This window comes from Parus major, chromosome 21 (genome assembly GCF_001522545.3).
Source record: "Parus major isolate Abel chromosome 21, Parus_major1.1, whole genome shotgun sequence".
NCBI lineage: Eukaryota > Metazoa > Chordata > Aves > Passeriformes > Paridae > Parus > Parus major.
In genome coordinates, this window is record NC_031789.1 from 1,161,862 (window position 1) to 1,182,012 (window position 20,151).

Here is a 20,151-nt window from a genome sequence, read left to right on the forward strand (position 1 = left end):
GAATGTTAAAGAATGATGAACAAAGGCCTGCACAAGGCCTTGAACTTGAAATCCCGCCCTGCACAAGGCCTTGAAATTGAAATCCCTCAGGCTCTGAGTGATGGGATGATTTTGATGTTTTTCTTAAAAAAAAAGCTATTTCTGCCCCTTTGTAGCCCAAAGAATGTTAGAAAATGATGAACAAAGGCCTGCACAAGGCCTTGAACTTGAAATCCCGCCCTGCACAAAGCCTTGAACTTGGAATCCCTCAGGCTCTCAGTGATGGGCTGATTTTGATGTTTTTTTTTTTAAAAAAAAAACATTTCTGCCTCTTTGCAGCCCAAAGAATGTTCACAAATGATGAACAAAGGCCTGCACAAGGCCTTGAACTGGAAATCCCGCCCTGCACAAGGCCTTGAACTTGAAATCCCGCCCTGCACAAGGCCTTGTACTTGGAATCCCTCAGGCTCTGACTGATTTTGCTGACTTTTTCTTAAAAAAAAGCTATTTCTGCCCCTTTGCAGCCCAAAGAATGTTCACAAATGATGAACAAAGTCCTGCACAAGGCTTTGAGCTGGAGGGAAGTGAGGATGCACTGAGCTGGTCTGGAGAAATAAAGCAGTTTAATTTATTTTACGTTTAATCAGTAATTAAATGCGCCTGTACCAACACCAAACCACGGCAAAACAGCACCAAAAAATGGAATTACTGTGGAAATTCCACCATTCCACACCAAGTTCAGGAATTCTGCCTGCCAAGCACAGGGAGCCATGGGCTGGAGCAGTTTTCCTTCAGGATGATTCCTCCAGGAAAACTGACAGCACCCCCAAAGAACTCCTGCTTTAGGAGGGCACCAAGGATTGCAGAAGCCCTGTGAGCACTCAGAGCGCTCCCAGCTGGAAATTTGGGCTACAGAAGATGGATTTTGGTAAACTCCTGGTGCAGGGCTGCTTTGCTGAGCCCTGCAGAGAGGGGCAGGACTCACCTTGACGTACTGGCGGAGGAAAAAGGGGCTCATGTCGGGGGGAGACGAGGTGGTGTGAGGCTTCAGGAGCTGGCTGCTGGCCACGGGCTCCTCGTCGTTCTGCTGGCTCTTCCAGTACTCCAGCAGGGATTTCAGCACGTGCAGACAGTAATCAACAGCACCAGAGCTCAGCAAGGCAGCTGCTGTGGCACTGGAGATCAGGGAGGAAGCCTGCAACACAGGTGTTGATATATTTTATGTATTAGTAAAGGTCTGTATGCACAAAGCTGCCTTTGAAATAAGTAGTGATATTAAGGGATAAAATCCTTGAAACCTTCATGGAGAAGAGAGAGTAAAGCAAAACAATATCCTTGTGTGTAGGAGAATAAATGGAAACTGTGTGTGTGTTAGCCAATAGTAGCTTGCTCTGCCTGCAGACCCTGTAAAACCCTATAAAAGGTGTGTTAATAATAGAAATAAACGGTGTTCATGTTTACTTCTGTGAAGGGTGGTGGATAAACTGGTGGTTTCTCAATACACAGGGGAGGAGCTGGGTCAGGAACACACCTGGGAAGCTGCAGTGGGGCAGCCCTGAGCTGGCAGCGTGGCCAGGAGAGCAGGTCTGGATCAAACTTTGCAGGCAGCTTTTAAGTTTGGGGTTTGTTTGAGGTTGGGTTTTTTTTTTTTGGGGGTTTTTTTTTTTTTTGTGTTTATGAAAAGCAACTCAAATATTTACAGAGACTCTTTTGAACAAGTGCTTAGTACAGGAAAACAAATAAAATCTCCTCTTAAGTCTAATCTCCCCTCGACACATGTGCCAGAGGCCACTCTGCTGTGGATTAGACAACTAGGGCTTTTTTTCCCTTCTTTCTTTTCCCCTTTCTCATTTAATTTTTTTTTTTTAAAGTTGGGATTTCTGTTTGTTTATCTGGGATTTGGCCAGCTGGGTGTGAATCCTGGGAGAGAAAGAGTCCCTGTTGCAGCTGCCTCTCACAGGCTCTGCTCCACCCAGGTATTGCTCCACCTGCATTCTGCAAGACGAGGAGCTTTGATTTCTGTGGGAAGCTCAAGTGAGTAACAAAAGCTGGAGAAAAAAAGCTACTGTAAATAAAACTATTAAAGCAGCCCTGTAAATCCAAACAAACCCCACAGCTCATAAGCTCATTAAAATTTGATGCAGTTCAGACTAAATTTTTTAACCTCTATGCTTTTTTATTAATCTCCTTCCCACCACACATACTGCTTTTTATGCCTTATTACTGTACCTTTTAGCAACAAATATCTAAGGAATCCTCTTAGCGACTTTTACGTTGACACAGCAGCATATTGCTTTCCAATAATCACATTACAAATCCTCTTTAACCCCTTCAGCACTGGTGAGATGTGAGGGAGAAATGTGCCAGGCTGTTTTAAGTAACATCATTAATGTGCTGCCCTGAGCTCAGTCTGGAGCCGAGCACAAAACAAGAATCCAATTCTCTTTACGTGGCTGCTTCCTCCAGTCCCACTTTCAAAACTCTTTTTCCACAAGAGTTCAGTAATGTTACAGGTTCCCTGTACGTTTTTCCAAAGCTCTTTCAAGGATTTTGCAGTTTTAGATCTGTTATTTCAGTCAGCAGATTTCAGATTGTCTCTGATGAGCAAAAGTTCCCCCGAGCACATCGTGGAATCCCAGAATGGCTTGGGTGGGAAGGGACTTTAAAGTTCACCTCATTCCACCCCCTGCCATGGGCAGGGACATCTCAGGGATGTTTTCCACAGTCCCAGGATGCTCCAAGCCCTGCCCAGCCCGGCCCTGGGCACTGCCAGGGATCCAGGAGCAGCCTCAGCTTCTCCGGGAAGAAGAATTTCTTCCCAATATCTGACCTGAATTTCCCCTCCTTCAGTTTGAACCCATTCCACTTTGTCCTGTCACTCTGGCATTCCTGTGTCCCCTCCACAGCCTGGAAGGTGCTCTGGGGTCTCCACACCACCTTCTCCTCCCCAGCATTCCCAACTCTCCCAGCCTGGCTCCAGAGGGTGCCCTGAGCACCTCTGTGCACTTGGCTCCAACAATTCCACATGTTCTGCTGCTGAGAGCACCACAGCTGTGTGCAGTGCTCATGAGGGGGAGAAAAATCATCCCCTGACAAAGCAATTTGGAGATTGTACCTCACAAATGGAAGTCTTGGATCCTGACTTGGTTCTGGACATGAAGACGCTGAGCAGCCTCATCACCACCAAGTGCACCTCGTTCACAGGGGAGCGCTCGTTCTTCTTGGACACATCCTGCAAGGAAAGACACATCCCTGCTCGCTCAATCCCAGGGCTCAGCAGTGTCCCAAGCCTCTCAAATTCTGTGCTCTGATCCTCAGGAAGCATTTCTAATTCAAGCTCAAGCAATAAGACTAAAAAAGCCTCAGTAGAAGGGTAGGCAGTGGCCTGGCTGCCAGAACAGTCCCACTCAAACGAAAAGCTACATGTGTCAATCAGGAATTTACTGATCAGAGTTTAATTCCAGAAAAACAAATTTTCATGCTCACTTGTGGATGCCAGGCCCAGGAAACAGTGGGAGTTCCACTCATGGAATTTTCTACCTTACATGAAAGGAGGCAAGAGGAATAAACTGCCTGAACACATCCACACAGCAATGTTTCTGGGACTCCCAAGCATTTAATTCCTCCACGGAAGGAAATCCTCTGTAGAAGGAGCAAATTCACTTTACCTTTTTGTCCATGCCCAGCTCTGCAATCAGCTGGGACAGAAGGTTATCCAAAGCTCCCTTGTCTTTCTCATCATCTCCATCCAGGTCTGTTGTGAGCATCAGAATAACCTGGCAAGAGCAGTCAGAGAATTATTACAGGGCAGGTCCCACATTTTCAAGATCACTAGTTATCTTTTATCACAAAACAGCACTAATTTTGATTTATCTGTGTTCTTTTCCCAAATCCAGCCTCACATCCTAATATGAACATTCAGCAGAAACCCACAAGACCTTCCCAAAGGAGCTCAAGGATTGGAGCCTCAGGCTCCTCAGTCAGCTGTGAAGTCACACTGAGAGAGGCACAAATCCAGCAAAAACCTGTGGGTAAGGAATGCTGGACTCACACTGGGACTGGGCAGGGAGGAGAAAAATCAGGTGCAAAGTGGCAGCAGTGCCTGAACCCTTGGATTTGGGGCTCAGCTCCGAGCCCTCCTCACTCACCTGCATGTAAGGGATGGCCCGGACGCCGCCGACGTTCCTCAGCTGGGGTAAATTCTGCAGCAGCCTCTCCAGCAGCATCAGCCTGACCATGTGCAGCCTGGGGACACACCACACACACCCCACATCACACCCAGCAGGGTCTCCAGGAGAGCTGCAATCTGCCCCAGAGCCAGCAGATCCTCCCAGGGAGGAGAGGACTCGCTCAGGCTTCACAGGGGAGCGATGCTGAGCATGCAGAGCACCCCTGAGGATGGAGCCACACCGCCCAGGCCTGCCCACCTGGGGACTGCAACTGCATGGAAACACCCTGGAAATCAGCTCCACGCTGCACTGGGAAGGGACTGAGCCCCTGCTCCCACAGAATGAAAAGCTGCTTGTGTTCCCAGGGACCACCTGCACACACGTTTGTCCCAGCAGTGAATTTCACTGTTGTGAATTTCAGGCTCCCAAGATTTGGGTGATTCCGTGCTGAGTGGACTCACACAGGATTTTCCATCCCTTCCTAGAGGCAGCAGTTTTGTGTGTTTGATGATGATTACACAGAGGTGCTGGCACTGCCCAGGCTCCCCAGGGAATGGGGGCACAGCCCCGAGGCTGCCAGAGCTCCAGGAGCACTGTTTGGATGCAGAGGGTGAGACTGCTGGGGTGTGTGTGCAGAGCCTGGAGATGGACTGGATGACATTTGTGAATCCCCTCCATCTCAGGGGATTCACAAATACCTCAAATTCACAAATATCTCAATCCCATAATTCTGCAACAGCAGTTTGCTCCACCCTGTGTTTCCAACTTCCCAATTTTCCCCCCTCTCCTCCACAAACACCCCCCTGGCAGCACAGACATCACTCCTCAAGAGGAAAACAAAACCTCTTGCCTGTTGCTGGTGTGGACATCCCCTTCTGCCTCCCCTTCCCCCTCGGAGCCTTCTCCCTCCTGCTGGCCCGTGGTGGTGCTGATGGCTCCGGTGCTGGAGCTGACGCTGCCCGGCCCCGCGGGGTGACCCTCGGCCGCCGTGTCCCCGTAGGCGCTGCTCCTGCCGGACACTGCCCAGGGAAACGGGGCAAAACATCATCAGTGACACAAAAAACACCTCCCCTGCTTTGTGTCCACCCAGCACAGCCCAGCTGGGCTTTGGAATCATTTGGAATTTCCAAAGGAGATGCTGGCTTTGGCTCTCAAAGCTACAACAGAAGCTGAAGATGGTGTTTGTAAAAATCTTTGTCACTCTCATCTTTGTGGCCCAAACTGAACGAGTCCCACGGCAGAAATTCAAACTCAGCATGGAGGGGCAGTGCAGACAATTTTTTGTTAAAAACCTGTGATTATTTTACCTGGCTGTAAGTCCCAAATTAAAAAGAGGGGAATGAATTCTACCCCATCCAAACTCAACCAGCAGCAGTGAATTGTGTGTCCTGCTCTGGGTGTTCTGAGAGGAAAAGGCTCCAGGGAGACCTTGGTGAGCCCTCCCAGCACCTCGTGGAGCACTGGGTACTTCTGGAAAGGGATTTGTTACCTGGGGAGAGAGTGACAGCCCCAGGGCAGTGCCTTTAAGCTGAACAAAGACAGGGTTGGATGGGAAATCAGGAATAAATTCTTTACTCAGAGGGTGATGAAGCCCTGGCACATCACCCCATCCTGCAAAGTGTGCAGGGCCAGGTTGGACGAGGCTTGGAGCAGCCTGGGGTAGCACAAGATGATGATTCTGTTATTCCAGCCCAGCAAAAGCTGCTGCAGATCCCACACTGCAGAGAACCACGAAAAGCAGCCAATACTCCGTTTGTGGATCACAGAACAGCGGAGGGCAGCGGTGAGACTTCCTCTGAGCTGAGATTCCCTCTGAGCCAGGGATCACCCAGACGTTCCCAGGGAGGGGAAAGCTGAGGCAGCAGGGAGGGAACAGGGAGGGAACAGCGTGATACAGGGTGATGCAGGGTGATACAGGGGTGCAGCAGGGTGATGCAGGGTACAGCAGGGTGATACAGGGTGATGCAGGGTGATACAGGGGTGCAGCAGGGTGATGCAGGGTGATACAGGGTGATACAGGGTACAGCAGGGTGATACAGGGTGATGCAGGGTGATACAGGGTGATGCAGGGTGATACAGGGTGATGCAGGGTGATGCAGGGCTGCAGCAGGGCGATGCAGGGGTGCAGCAGGGTGATGCAGGGTACAGCAGGGTGATGCAGGGTACAGCAGGGTACAGCAGGGCGATGCAGGGTGATACAGGGCGATGCAGGGTGATGCAGGGGTGCAGCAGGGTGATGCAGGGGTGCAGCAGGGTGATGCAGGACTGCAGCAGGGTGCAGCAGGGGTGCAGCAGGGCGATGCAGGGCGATGCAGGGGTGCAGCAGGGCGATGCAGGGCGATGCAGGGCGATGCAGGGCTGCAGCAGGGGTGCAGCAGGGTGATGAAGGGGTGCAGCAGGGGTGCAGCAGGGGTGCAGCAGGGTGATGCAGGATGAAGCAGGGTGATGCAGGGTGATGCAGGGTGCAGCAGGGTGCAGCAGGGCTCACTCACCGCTGTGCTCCCCAGCCACCGAGTCCACGGCGCTGCCGCCGCTCTCCGAGCCCACGCTGCCGCCGTGCTCCGCGGGCGACGTCCGCAGCGTGGAGCCGTCCGTGGCCGCCGTGCTGCCCTCGTCGTCCGACGCTGGAGCTAAGAGAATAAAGAGAGCTGTTACAAGTAAAAACACTGCCTGGGAACAACTGCAAACCACGCTCACGCCACGAGGGAAAGGCTGCAGGGACTGGGCTCTGGGTTTGGGGACAGCCACAAAGGGAAAGGGAGAGGGACAATTCAGGCTGCTGAAAGCCCTGGAGGGGAGATACCCCGAAAGGAAAGCTTCTCATCAAACACACAGGCATGCACAGTTACTTAAGAGAACAATGTCTGCTTGTTCATAAATGCAAGGGAAATACAGCACATGCTTTGTTTTGTCTGCTTTAGTTTCAAGAGAGGAAATGACTTCCTCAGAAATCCACAGTGAGTCAATCAGAGCAGGGAACAGCTCTAAGTACACTCTCAAAAACACAAGAAGCCAATAGCAATAAGTGGCTCTTCCAAATCTGAAGGCATGACTTAGGTCAGAATGTGAAAGAGATGATGATGCCTTGCAGTGAACAGTTACCTGATGCCGTTGTGTCCGAGAGCGTTCCGGCGTCGAGGGAGGAGGAGCTGGGAGCTTGGCCCGACAGCCCCAAGCTCTGCAGTCCAAGGGCACTGCTGCTGCTCCCTGCAAGCACAGAACAACTTATGAGCACCTTTCTTTGAGAGGATGAAGTTAACTCTGGCATTTTCTGTACATTTCATGGTTCTGCTGTCTTTGGTGGTGACACCGACAGCTTTGCCTCGTTTCTTCCCCAGTTTCCCCAGTTTCCATCCCCTTTTTTGCCTGCTGACAGTGCCCAGGTCTGACCTTGCTGATCTTGTTGCAGGCTCAGGGCAATAGCCAGCTCCACCATTGTCTCATCATCTGCATCTGGAGGGATATCCAGCATGGGAGGGAACCCCTCTGCTCCAGCCAGGAGAGCCTCCAGAGGAGAAGGGTTCCCATTATTCACGTTCTCAGAAGTCTCCAGAACCATGGATTCCGACTGTGGAGAGAGGAAACACACTGAGAGCTTTCCCCAGACCACCAGTCAGGGAGCAGAACTACACTACCTCATCAGAACTAAACTAACTCGAGTCCTGGCACACTTCAAAGGCTTCGAGGAGAAGCTCTGGACTCACCACCATCTCAAAGTCGCCGTGATCCACCTCGCTCTGCTCCTGGCTCTCCTGCCGGATGTGCTCTCCGTTTGTTATCCCAGAGCTCTGCAGCTTGTCTTCTGCATCGTCATCATCATCATCATCCTTATCTCCTGAGTGCCACAGCAGGACTGGGTCAATCTCCTCATCCCACCCCAAACAAGGCACTTAACGCTGGGGAAAAGCCCCAAGCTCCCCTCAGTTCCCAAGAGATTCCCTGACACCGACAATTTGCTCCAATTCTGAAAAACCTCTCTTGTCTGCAGCTCTGGTAATTTTGGTCTGCACACATCTTTGACTGATTTATTAAACCCTGAAAACATGCCTAGAAATACTAACTCCAGATAAAATGATCAGATTTTCCTGTCACTGAAAGGGGAATATCTCAGAGAGATTTCTTTGTTGAATCCCAAAATACCAATGAAAAGGTGAGAGTTTATAAAATAAAAAGGGGCTTAAGGGGCAAGGGGAAGGAAAAGAAAGGAAAAAGGCTGATTTTAGGGTTTTTTTAGTCCAAATTTGAACAAGATCACTTTATTTTCTGGCCACTCAAGAAGGCCATGCTGGTTTGTGGCGTACCCATGGGAGTGTTGCTGCGAGGGGACGATGGCAGGGTCACGTGCCGCCGCTTGTTCCGAGGTCTCAGCACCCTGATCAAAGCTTGCTTGCAGGAAAAGCTCACTGCTGGGTCCTGCAGGGTTAACAGTTCATCATTACACTCCTTAAACTCCAAGTCTTTAATCACAGCATTTGGAAAGATGGCTAAAAATACATTTGTGACTCTTGTCAGTCTTTTGTGTAGGACACGAGTCACTGCCTCAGCTCCCTGCTCCCCTCAGGAGCCACAAAGCAACACTTGGAATTCCACATGGCAAACATTACTGGAACACAAGAAGAGAGAATTCTCCTTCCTTCAGTTCTGGTGGGTGTTTTTGGCTGTATTTTGTGTCTGTGCTATGTATTTGCATTCTACCCACATTCAATTCTTTTCACGTTATAAAACCATAGAAACGTTTAGGTTGAAAAAGCCCTGGGAGATCAAGTCCCAGCACAAACCCAACACTGTCCCCAAGTGCCACACCACACTTTTACGTCTCTCCTGAGCTTGGGGACTCCACCACTGCTCTGGGCAGCCTGTGGCAGGCTGGAACACCATTTCCATGAAGAAATCTTCCCTGAGGTCCAACCTAAACCTCCCCTGGTGCAATCAGAGGCTGAGGAAGAGCAATGAGAGCAGAGCAGGATGACATACGGGGCAAAGTAACATCTGCATGTAGATCTTGGATGCAGTGTGGATACAGTCCAGCTCACAGGTGCAGTATCCATGGATGATATCCACCAGAGCATTGACTGTGGCTTCAACGTGGGTGAGACCTGAGGAGGAATAAAAGCAGGAATGAAATCAGCTCTTGGTGTTCCAGCACAGAGTGAGGCGCTGCAGGAAGCATCTTTTGTTTGCAGACTTCGAGGCACAGTGCTAAGAGCACAAATATATTGATTTTTGATCCAGACTGAGCCAGTCTTGTCTGTCTGATGGAACATTGTCATACCAGCACCACTGAGTATGCTCCAACACTACCCACGAAGCCAAATGTGGGGAAATCACCCATCAGTCCCTTTTTCCTGGCACAACACACATCCCCCTGAACAAAAGCTGCAGGATCAGGAGCAGAACCAGCAGCTCCACCTCATAAACCGAACAAGTTGTTTTCTCTCTGCTTACAAACTTCAGACAGGCTCCTTCAGAAAGCACAGACAGCAAAGGAAGAGCTCTCCCACCTGGCAGGCAGGCAGGGGCCAGGAAGGCGTTTTTGGGTTTGGAAGCGTGGAGTTTCCAGAAGTGGTTCACCAGCTGGGTAATGAAGGTGCAGCCCTCTCCTTCCACGTGTTTCTGGGCCTCCTGCCCTTCTTCACTCTCTGCACAGATTAAAAAATCACCTCTCAGAAATATGCAGGGGAAAACCTTAATGAGGGGAACACCAAATTTATTGGAAATGGCTTTTTTTTTCCCCAGAGGCTTTGATGTTCTCATCACCAGGATATCACACACCTAGCAAAGGTGTCAAATCCAGCCCCTGTCGCTCCAAACCCGACACCCCAGCACAGCCCCCAATTATCACAACAGAAACTCAGAGAAAATTGCAGACTTATCTACCTGTTTCCAGCAGCACAGTTGATTCTGTGAAGTGGACCAGATTGTTGGGTCTCATAATAGCAATGGATCGAGCAGTGATGACCAGCCTCTGGAACACCTCGGGGTCAAGGTCCTTCCCTTCTTTGGTGGAGGAAGCCAAATACTGAATGGCTTTGCATAGCAGTGCTTGATCCTGGAGGGTGAGAGGGGACAGGCAAAGAAAAACAACAGAGAAAGCAGCTGAAGTACAACCAGGGGACAGATCCTGGGGAAATCTGGCATTTGCCATCCAGGGAAGGACAGCTAAGCCTAAAAGGTCACAGAATCCCACAACTCAGGTGAAACACAAAAGCCAGCAGGGCAGGCAGCAGGAGCTGAAGTGAGATGAGCCAGGAGGTTTGTTTCTGCACCTCAGCCATGACCTGGCAGGTCCCAGAAGCCCCCAGATCCACGTCCTGGGCAGTACCTTGTGGTTGTGGTAGGCTGAACGGCTGGTGTGCAAGCTGGCCAGGAGGCTCTTGGTCTGCTGCTGCACGCTGGAAGGGGCTGGCATGGACAGCAGCACCATAGCCAGCTCCTGAGCTGCAAACTTATTCTTCTCCTAGGAACAGACAAACCCCATCATTTACTACATTTACCATCCCTCGGGGTACCTGCAGCTCCCTTCCCTCAACAGCCTTTTGACAGCCTCCCTCCACTGACTATCTGACATTTAGGAAAAGTCCTTTTGACATTTATGGGCTCCTGCCCTGCTGTTTCTGTAAACCAGGTCACTCCCCAAGCACAAAAAGCCCACCAGCTCTAAATGCAAATGCCAATTGTCATTCTAAACTAGTTTCAGACAGCTTTTGGCTAAGGCAACTTTCAGATCAGTGCTGTGAGCAAAAGGGATGCGGCTCTGCTGCTATCAGGCCCCCGGGGCTGCAGGAGGTAGTGCTGAGCTCACCCCTCCTCCCCCAGCTCCACAGCTCAGGAATGTATTCACAAAGTTACTTGCCTTCTCGTTGACTGGTCCCACAGCAAAGCAGCTTTCCAGCGCTTCTAAAGAACTCACTACTAGCCTGGAGGGAGAGAGGAAAGCAGGCTTGAGTACAGCAACCCCTTCTCTCTCCTTAGCACTTTGCTTTATGCGGGCTACACTCATGAGTAGCTCAGAGACAGCTAACGAATGCCAAGTACAAAATCAAAGCATGATAAAACCTGCCACAGGCACCATGCATATCATTTCATTGTGTTACAGACCAGAGTTAAACCTGGCTCACGCTCACAGACAAACTTAGGACTGCTTTAATAATCCACAGCTGAAAGACAGGGGCTTTTCTCTCCCAAAGAGGATAAAACATTTCCTTACGCAGCCTGCAGCAGGGATAACTTGGATTGTCTTGACAGTCCCAATTCACCATGGCCCCCAGACGTACAGATGACTGCAGATCAAGGCTGGCTATGACACATGGGGAAAAAGCGGAACCGACTTTGCTCAGGGAGCAAACGTTCTCCTGGCTGCCTGTTCTCACACAGGTTGCTCTTCCCACTTTGGAGTTTTCCAGCACAAAATATTCCGGTGGGAAATTCGCTCGGAGCACTGGGTGTGACCCCCCCCCTACCCCAAGAGAGGGATGCTGAGGTTCAAACAGGCTGGAAAATGCTTTTTCCAAGGGAAAACCTGATTTTCGAGTGGCAGCAAAGTCCCTACTCTGTGTCCCCAGGTAGAACCACCTGAAATTGCCATCTGACACACCAGAAGGAGCAGGAAAATACAGGAAAAGGCAGGGAAAAGAGAGCATTGAGGGGAAAAATAACACTGATTGGGAGGTAGGAGGAACAACTGTCTGGTGTGGTGGTGGTAAATAACATCCCCCTCCCTCCCCACAGCCACCCTCATAAAGCTTGGAGGGAACACAAGTGGGATAAAAAGGCACAAGGAAGGAACAAAGCAGAGAGCAGTCTGTCAGATAAGCAACAGTTAACACTGTGAACAGCAAAAATCTGCAAACCAGCTCATCTTTACATTTGCTAAACCATCTGCCATGCAATGACCAGGATGTAAAGAAGCAAATGTGACTCAGAAAACAAAATAAAAAGCCCCAGTCACCAGAAGCCACAGCATGTGTTCTGTCTCTCTGACACACACTCTCACTCGTGCAGAGAAAAGGATGCCATACTAACCGGTCCAGGGTGGTTAGGGACTCAGTGTCAGAACTTTGGGGGAGCAAAGAAAAAAGGAAAAAACAAAAAATAAAAATAAAAATAAAAATAAAATAATGTGTAAAGCTCACAGAAAAACTCCCTAGAACACATTCTAAGCAAAAGGCAAATTAAATGGGGAAATCAGGAAGCCAGGGGAGCGTCAGTCTAAGCAGGGTCTTTCTACCTGGGCAGCACACACTGGGCTGGAGCAGAACAAAGACAGAGATGAGCCAGGTCACCTCACACAGAGAAGCCAAGCACCACTGAAAGCACCACTGAAAGCACCACCCAGGCTTAAATTCCAGTGCAGACACCACACTTGGATAGAAAAGCTGCCTCCTGCCTGCCACTGACTGCTCCTACTCCAGAGGCTCTTCAGGAGGTAACAACAAATAGGAAGAATGGGTTTTTTTTTTATATCTGAATTTTTAGAACATAATCCCAGTGCTCTGGAAAAGCAGAGAGAGTGTCTGTGGCGAGAGGGACATCTTGTGGGGATGTCACAGCAGAGGAGGGAAGGAAAGGGGAAATAAACACAGGAAAAAACCCCATCAATTATGAGACAAAGTATTAAAGGATGGCTGAACAGGTCCTTCAGCTGGGCCTCAGTGGCACCTCAAGCCCTGAGGATTTCAGTCTGACAAACTTGAGCACCAGTTCCTCCCAGCTCTCTGAAATGTCCATCTTTCAGCAGTACCAGCTCCTCCTGCCCCTGCTGCTTTTACAGCCCTCACGATACAAAGTGTGAGCTCAAAGGAAAACACAGCGTGGATGCAGGAGAGAACACGAGTTTATTCACTGGGTTTATGTCCAGGTGACCCCTGGGGTTTGGCTCTCAGCAGGGATATGGGGGAAAAGCCAACACCTTCCCCAGCAGAGCTCAGCCCATGGGGCTACAAGGCAGGCTGGTGGGAGCCACGGGCCTAAAGCAGAGCCACACACAAAGCCCTCCTCAAAACTGAGCTTAACTTCAGAGAGACCCGACCTCTGTGAGCCTCAGAGACCAAAAAGGGCCAGCTTGAAACCAGGGAATGCACCAAGGCAGCAGAAATTGCTTTGAGCTCCTGGAGACTGCTGAAACATGAACTAGGCAGCACAAGCAAGCACACAGATCTACCAAGAGCCACCACAAACCCTCCTGCTGAGAGAATAATCAGTTTTTAATCGCTGCTGTGGAAGGCAGTGAGAACAACTCAAATTCCCTCCAGCTCTCTGAGTCAGGAAAAGCACCCAAGAACCCATTTCCAAGGATAAAGAAAGGGAAGAGTGTGGAAATACCTCTCCAGGACAGTGCCACTGGCAGCAGCAGGGGCGGCTGACTCGGTGTCCCCAGTGCCGTTGCCTTGGTTGAGGTTTGGGGGACACACGTTGCTCACAGAAGCAGATGGGAAATCCTCGGGGGGCTCGTCAGGCCACCCAAACTGCTCCTTGGTTTTGCCATAAATTTTTATGGAATCCATCATGGTGACTCCAGCAGGATCCACGGAAGCTCCGACTGTAGCGGTGAGAGAAATTTCTTAGAATCTGAGGAAACTGCTGGTTTTGGATCCAAACCAGCCTCGTTTCACAGGGCCAGGACAGCAATTACACTGTCATTAACACACAAACACTGACAGTGCCACCTCCTTTGCAGGGCCTTTTCCCTCCTCTTTCCTCAGCACAAAATCACTGAGCAGCACCGAGAAACTGGGCCATAAACAAAGCCACCAAAACCCCTCCTCGAGATGTTTCAGCGGCCAAGGGATGGTGAAAACTCCCTGAAGCAGCTCCACCCCACCCCAAAGCGAGCCAGCAGCAGCTGAGGGGCTGCAGGAGCCTTACTGAAGATGGTGAGTTTCTTGTCAGCCTGCAGAGCCTCCTCCCGGGTGAAGGGGAAGTCGAACCAGCGCGCGCGGGTCATGTTGAGCTGCATGGTGCGGCCGAAGATCTCCAGGTAGGAGGGAGCTCTCTCGATGGCCTGGGTGCCAATCTGGATCCTCATGCCTGTCATCACCATGGTGCTGTTGTTGTTGGTCACCTCGATGGTGAAACCCCCAGGCTGGCAGGGTGAGAAATGAGGGATGGCACCAGCATGCTAGTTAAGATCATTTATTGATCAAGTAAACCAGGTATCAGGCTCAAAGGTGTGAGATTTAGAGAGGAACAACAAGTCAGCCATAGCTCAAGGTAGTCACGGGTTTCTTCTTCACACAGCAATAAATAACATTTTGGTCTGATAGACAGTTAACAGAAAACTTGTTTTTACTTAATAACCTATCACCTTTGCTGAATTTTGCCACACTGCATCTCTCTCTTAGCCAGAGGTGTGTACTCATACACACCCCTCTATTATAGCTTCTAGATCCCCAGCCTACTCTATAATTCACATTATTACAGCTCAAACCTCACACTATTTTACCCAATGATAATCATTTCTTACTTAGTCAAGACATATTCTTACTTATAACCAGAGAAATCTAAGTTTGCAATTTTTCTACCTGATGTTTGTGTACCTTTATCATTACATCAACCCAAACTCTTTCCAAGGCTGCAGATTGAAACCTTCAGTGGAACTTTCCATTTTTTTACCATTTCCCACAACAAACCACAGCTCAAAAATCCCCTCTGAAGCCAAGGGCTCTGCACAGAGCTGAATTATGCTATTTGTGTGGGGTCATTAGAACAAAGCAGACTCCTGAACAATAATGATGCCACCCAGATTGCCCCGCTCACCTTGGTGTTGGCCACGTACATGCCCGTGGAATTGAGCCTGTGCTTTATCTGCTGGGCATTGTACACCTGCAGCAGGTCATTGCCTCCAAACTCCACGTCTGTCAGCTGCTGGTTGTGCTCAAAGAAGTCGATGGGGAAGTTCACCTGGCTGGATGTGCGAGTTGCTGAAAAGGGAAAGAGATCTTTATGACAAAACAGGCAAAGCTGTGGTTAAAAAACCCACAGAAACAACTCAGGAATTATTTTTATACACATCCATGGAAACATTTTACCCACTTAGCCAGTGTTGGGGTCTGAGATACAGAGTGTGTGCCCTTGTTTCTAATGCTTAGTTCTAGAATTTAAGGAAACACTGAATTTCATATGATATAAAATTCATGAGCGTGTTTTCATGGTGATACATGAGAACAAATGCTAAAGGTAGATAGGAAAAGTGTAAATGTGTAGATAGAAAGTTTGTTAAATCACTGGGTGAAAAAGCAGTTTAGAGAACAGGAGACAGGATGGAGGATTTAGGGTGTTGTCTCTTGTCCTTCTTCTTTCTTCTTCATCTTCTTCTCCCAGGGGTTTTTGGGTGGTAGTGAGTGATTGGGTAAAAAATGTCACAGTGCAGCACACAGGTGTTGGGTCATTGGGTCACTAATAAAAATAATTGAGCTGGCATCTGTTAATTGGGTAAATGGACATATAAAAGACCTTGAAGAGGATCTTTGTTGGCCATTTTACCCTTTTCTATCACAGTGCACACAGCTCCTTGTACCTTGTAATGCTGATAAGGAAAAATAAACAAGTGAGACCGAACAAGAGAAAACTGCCTCCCTCTGGTCAATCCTCAGCTCAAAGGGAAAAAGATCCCAAACCCAAAAGTCCCTAACGAGACAAGCCAGCAACTGAACGAGTGTTTTAAGTATTTAGATGATGCTGATCAACCTTTCCACCTGCATTAGTGACAAAGGAGGAGTGAGGAGCCCTTACTGATGGCGGCCGCCTTGCGCTTGCGCACGGGTTTCATGATGCTGATGACGCTGCTGGGCTGCAGGGAGGGCTGCAGCCAGTAGGATGTGTTCTCCACGTTGGCCATGTAGATCCTCAGGCTGCCATCCTCACACAGCAGGATCATGGTGGTCCTCTGCTGCTCGTTGCAGGCCGTGTGGCGGATGGCCACCATGTCCTGGATCTGCAAGGCAAGGAGAGGAACTCTTGCTTGGAGGAACAAACTCTTTTGTGTTAGAAAAGCTGCCAAGATTGGTTGAGAGAACAAGAAGAAAGCAAATTTTAAGAGTCAAAAATTACAGGGAACTCTGGCTAACCTTGGCTTTGGCTGGCAAGGTCTTGATCTCCTGGATGAGGAAGGTGTCGGGTTTCACCATCACCACCAGCGGGACACCCGTGGTCTGCTGGACACAGCACACCAGGCCAGGGTGGTTCATCACCTCAGACCACTGACACAGGGCTGGAGAAGTCTTACTGCCACCATTGGAACTGCAAAGAGACAAAGGGCACAATGACATTCGTGTCAGGAGCAGCACAAGCAAAAGCACACAAATTTCATTCTGTTCCAATCAGTTAAAGCTTTGTCCTGAGCAGGGATGCAAGTGCTGCATCCCAGCCCTCAGCCCTGATCCCTACCCTGCAAACTCCAGGAAAAAAGTGGCTTAGTGTTGCATTTTATGCCCCAAATCAAGGATGTCATTTATAAATGGCTTTCAGCAATGTTTTTATCTGAGCAGTTCCACGTTTCAACACACCTAACAGCAATAAGCAAAGGCCAGCGCAGGAGAATCGGTGTCTGCTCACTGGAAAAAGTGGAAACAGAGCTGCAAAAAGACCAAGCCAAACTTGACTGGAGTTCAGGAGCTCTTGGAACCTGACCCTCCTTCAGAGCCCACTCGTGACAGTGGCTTTGTGTCAGGCCAGTGAAGCGTCTGTGACCTGAGTGTGCAGCACTGTGTGTCACCAAACACAACAGAACCCTCTTTTTCCTGCCACATTCACAGAGTTTCACTGGTTTCCCCCAAAGGAGGCTGAAAATCAGCCATGCACAAGGTCCACTGCAGCAGTGGTGCTGAAAGGAAACAAAGGCTTCCTGCTCGGTGAGGGTGGATAATCCCATCGGTTCCAGCAGCCCACCCTGTGCAGCTCCCACACCTCCTGCTCTCAAATCCTGCTGGGAGGACAAAATGCATCCTCAAACAGCCAGCTTTGGTTCCTAATCATCCTGCAACTGGGGTATCGTGGAATTCCTCAGCTGGAAGGGACCCAGGAGGATCATCCAGGACAAAAGGACCATGAAAAGTGGCAAGAAATCATGGGCCAGCAGGGGATTTTCACCACAAGGTCTGGCCATTCAGAGCTGGGATGTTTATTTTTAAAAGAAGAAATAAATAGAACTGCAGGGAGTGGTCCCTCAGGATCCTCACCTCTTGATGTTGATTGGGAAGAGCCGCTGCACTTCCAGGCTGGCCCGGCTGATGGTGGCTGCAAAGGATTTGCCTTGGCAGTAGCTGAAGAACAACATCTGCAGCACGTGGGAGTAATAGACTGACACCCCCCCTCCTGCCACCTGGCCATTGCTGTCCTGGGGGACACAGAGAAATGCCAACATTCAACACAAACATCTCCAAACGCTCTGCCAGGCTGTTACATTCACAATTATTCCCCAAGCCGCCCCTCCTCCCCAGCAGTGAGAGCAGAGCCCTAAATGACAATTTCCTGAGCTGAACTCCTGGGTGAACTCATCCATCAGACACTTCAAAGGCTCTGGGAGGGGATGCTGAGCCTGCAGACCCGCAGGCTGTAGGTAACACCCTGAGCTCCTGTGGTTGTGAGCCTCAGCGCTGTGTGACAGTGTCACACCGAGTGTTCCCTGTCAGCCCAGCTCACAAAACACCTTCCTCAGGGCCTCCTCCCCATCTGCTCCTGCTCTGAAGCAGGCTGGGGTAAAAACAGCAGAGAGATTTGAAAGGTCACCCTCCAGACTAGAAACAAAAAGCAGCTCTCCAGCCCCAGCCATGGTGATTTATCCCTTCTGCTCCTGCACCTTTGGAGTGCCTCGCTCTGAGAACAGCACTGCTCTGAAGCCATCTCCCTGCTGAGAAATCCTGCTGGGCATGACTTCAGAGCCAGCCATGGAAAACATGCTCCATTTTCTAGATGAAAGGATCAAGGGGTTTAATTTTCACCCCCACCTCCTTTTACTATAAGGATATTTCTCTCTTTAGAGGAATAAAGAAAGCTCCTTGATCTAGATCAGGGGGGCTTAAAAAGAGAAGGAAAAAAAAACCCAGAAGGGAAGTTCTGCCTTCAAAAGATGCAAAAAAAGAAAGAAAAGGAAGTGACCAGCACCTTCAGGTCCTCGTGGTTGACCTCAAGCACGTTGGTGACATAGAAGGGCCCGTGCTGGGCACTGCTGGCCTCCTCCATGAGCTGGGTGTAGATGTAGCCAGCAGAGGACATGATGACAATGATGTTCTTCCCCTCCTCGTTGAACAGGAACGTGACATCCCTGATTTTGGAACTTGGGAGGAGGAAGTAGAAAGTTGGACTCAAGGCATCTACTGAGAGGTCGTAAATCTGTGGGAAGGAACCAAGGAAATAATTAACTACAATGGTTATCAAGGCAGTAATTAACTGCTGTGATACAAAACTGCAAATGAACAAGAGATGAGGGAATCCCTATGAGATGTTTGGAGCTTTTTTTCTCTTTGAGCTCCTCAGGTTTGCTTTTCCTTGCAAGAACAGCCCAAACATCCCAGATTTCCAATTTATTTCTGAGAATATTATCACATTCTCCCACATGCAACTCCCCAGGGATCCAGACTCTGATGGCCACCAACAGCTGGTGGCCAGATGTACCTTGACAAAGTCTGCAGTGACAATGGCCAGCTCTGTTTGAGATCCTGGCAGCCACACAGCTTTGATGATGAAATTCCCAGTGGCCAGTTGGGGATGAAGCACCAAATGATCAGACACTGATCCAGAGCTGCTGAACGTCAGCACGTGGCAATCCTGGAGTAATGGAAATGGGTTAAATATTAAAACAAAGTGTTTATAAATATTTGAAGCCAAGAATGCAGTTAAAAGTCAGCATTTCTCTTATGGCAAATAATGACCCAGAGAATCTACATCTCCATTTCCTGCACTGAAGAGAAATGATGGGAAGGTTTGAAAAGAAAAAACTACAGAGAGTGCAGCTTTTTCTGTAGATTCTGCACTGAGAAAGCTGAATCCAAATTTGAGAGAATACCAAAAAGAGGAGTCCTTGCCAAAGAACACCAATTGTTACAATGACTAAACCTTGGCTCTTGTCTTAAAACAAAATCAGCCTAAACACACTAAGAAACACTATTTTGAGGCACTGCCTCATTAATTATATTGTTCATACAAGTCCTGCTCCTTTCACCTCATCTGTCTGGTAGGAAAGCGAATGAGGAGCTGAATCAGTGACACAACTTTGGAGGCAGCTCCGTGCTAACTCCAGGGAGGAAACAAACACAGCTGGCCTGGAGCTGATGCCTGCAGCTCCCTGGAAAAGGGTTTGCTTTACCTTCAGCCCACACACAGCCAGGTAATCCTCCTTGCAGGGGTTCCCAGTCAGGCTCAGCACCGTGAAGGGGACGGGCGCGGACGCCAGGCGGGTCAGGGTCAGCTTCCTCTTGCTGGAGTCGGCTTGTTTGAGCAGGGCTGAGAGCTGCAGCACTGTGATCTGCACCACAGAATGAACTCAGGGGAGTCAGGCATTTCAGCTCCAAATGCCACTTACAGAATCAGAACCACACAATCATCCAGGCTGGAAGAGACCCACGGGATCACTGAGCACAGCCATCACCCCAGCACCTCCACGATCACCCCTAAACCACATCCCCGAGTGCCAGGTCCAGACACTTCCTGAACACCTCCAGAGCTGGTGATTCCACTCTGGGCAACATATCCCAATGTCTGACCACTCCTGCACACAAGTTCTTGTTCACAGGAACGGATTTGAAGCTCCCTTGGTGCACCTTAAGGCCATTTCCTCCTGTCCTTTCACTGAGTCAAGGATCCCCACCCGACTCCAGCCTGCTCTCAGGTGGCTGCAGTGAGGTGGGAGAGGGCAGGGAGCTGTTCTCACTGTGCCTGCTGCAGGAACCCTTTTCCCTGGAGAGTTTTTCCTACAAGATGTTCCCTAAGCTATGCAGAACTTCACACCAGATCTCAAGAGATGCAGAACAAACCACAGTTCTGTCTGTTCCTCAGAGCTGGGAACCCA

The 20,151-nt window shown here is 49.6% G+C and overlaps 1 protein-coding gene across 1 annotated transcript in view; it reads right to left on the reverse strand.

Moving 5' to 3' along the window:
• UBR4 (ubiquitin protein ligase E3 component n-recognin 4) overlaps positions 1-20,151 on the reverse strand; it is an 89,277-nt gene that overhangs the window by 44,003 nt on the left and 25,123 nt on the right. The window contains exons 41-65 of the mRNA XM_033519360.1: positions 19,450-19,608; positions 18,759-18,911; positions 18,249-18,476; positions 17,324-17,481; positions 16,214-16,385; positions 15,879-16,080; positions 14,904-15,067; positions 14,013-14,229; positions 13,470-13,686; positions 12,171-12,203; positions 11,002-11,065; positions 10,471-10,605; positions 10,026-10,197; positions 9,650-9,787; positions 9,123-9,244; positions 8,450-8,561; positions 7,853-7,983; positions 7,539-7,716; positions 7,251-7,355; positions 6,641-6,778; positions 4,999-5,167; positions 4,128-4,224; positions 3,648-3,755; positions 3,095-3,211; positions 635-1,174 (exon numbers count right to left, since the gene is read on the reverse strand). Of these exons, the coding sequence (XP_033375251.1) occupies positions 635-1,174; positions 3,095-3,211; positions 3,648-3,755; positions 4,128-4,224; positions 4,999-5,167; positions 6,641-6,778; positions 7,251-7,355; positions 7,539-7,716; positions 7,853-7,983; positions 8,450-8,561; positions 9,123-9,244; positions 9,650-9,787; positions 10,026-10,197; positions 10,471-10,605; positions 11,002-11,065; positions 12,171-12,203; positions 13,470-13,686; positions 14,013-14,229; positions 14,904-15,067; positions 15,879-16,080; positions 16,214-16,385; positions 17,324-17,481; positions 18,249-18,476; positions 18,759-18,911; positions 19,450-19,608 (4,029 nt within the window). The remainder of the gene's footprint in view (positions 1-634; positions 1,175-3,094; positions 3,212-3,647; positions 3,756-4,127; positions 4,225-4,998; positions 5,168-6,640; positions 6,779-7,250; positions 7,356-7,538; positions 7,717-7,852; positions 7,984-8,449; positions 8,562-9,122; positions 9,245-9,649; positions 9,788-10,025; positions 10,198-10,470; positions 10,606-11,001; positions 11,066-12,170; positions 12,204-13,469; positions 13,687-14,012; positions 14,230-14,903; positions 15,068-15,878; positions 16,081-16,213; positions 16,386-17,323; positions 17,482-18,248; positions 18,477-18,758; positions 18,912-19,449; positions 19,609-20,151) is intronic.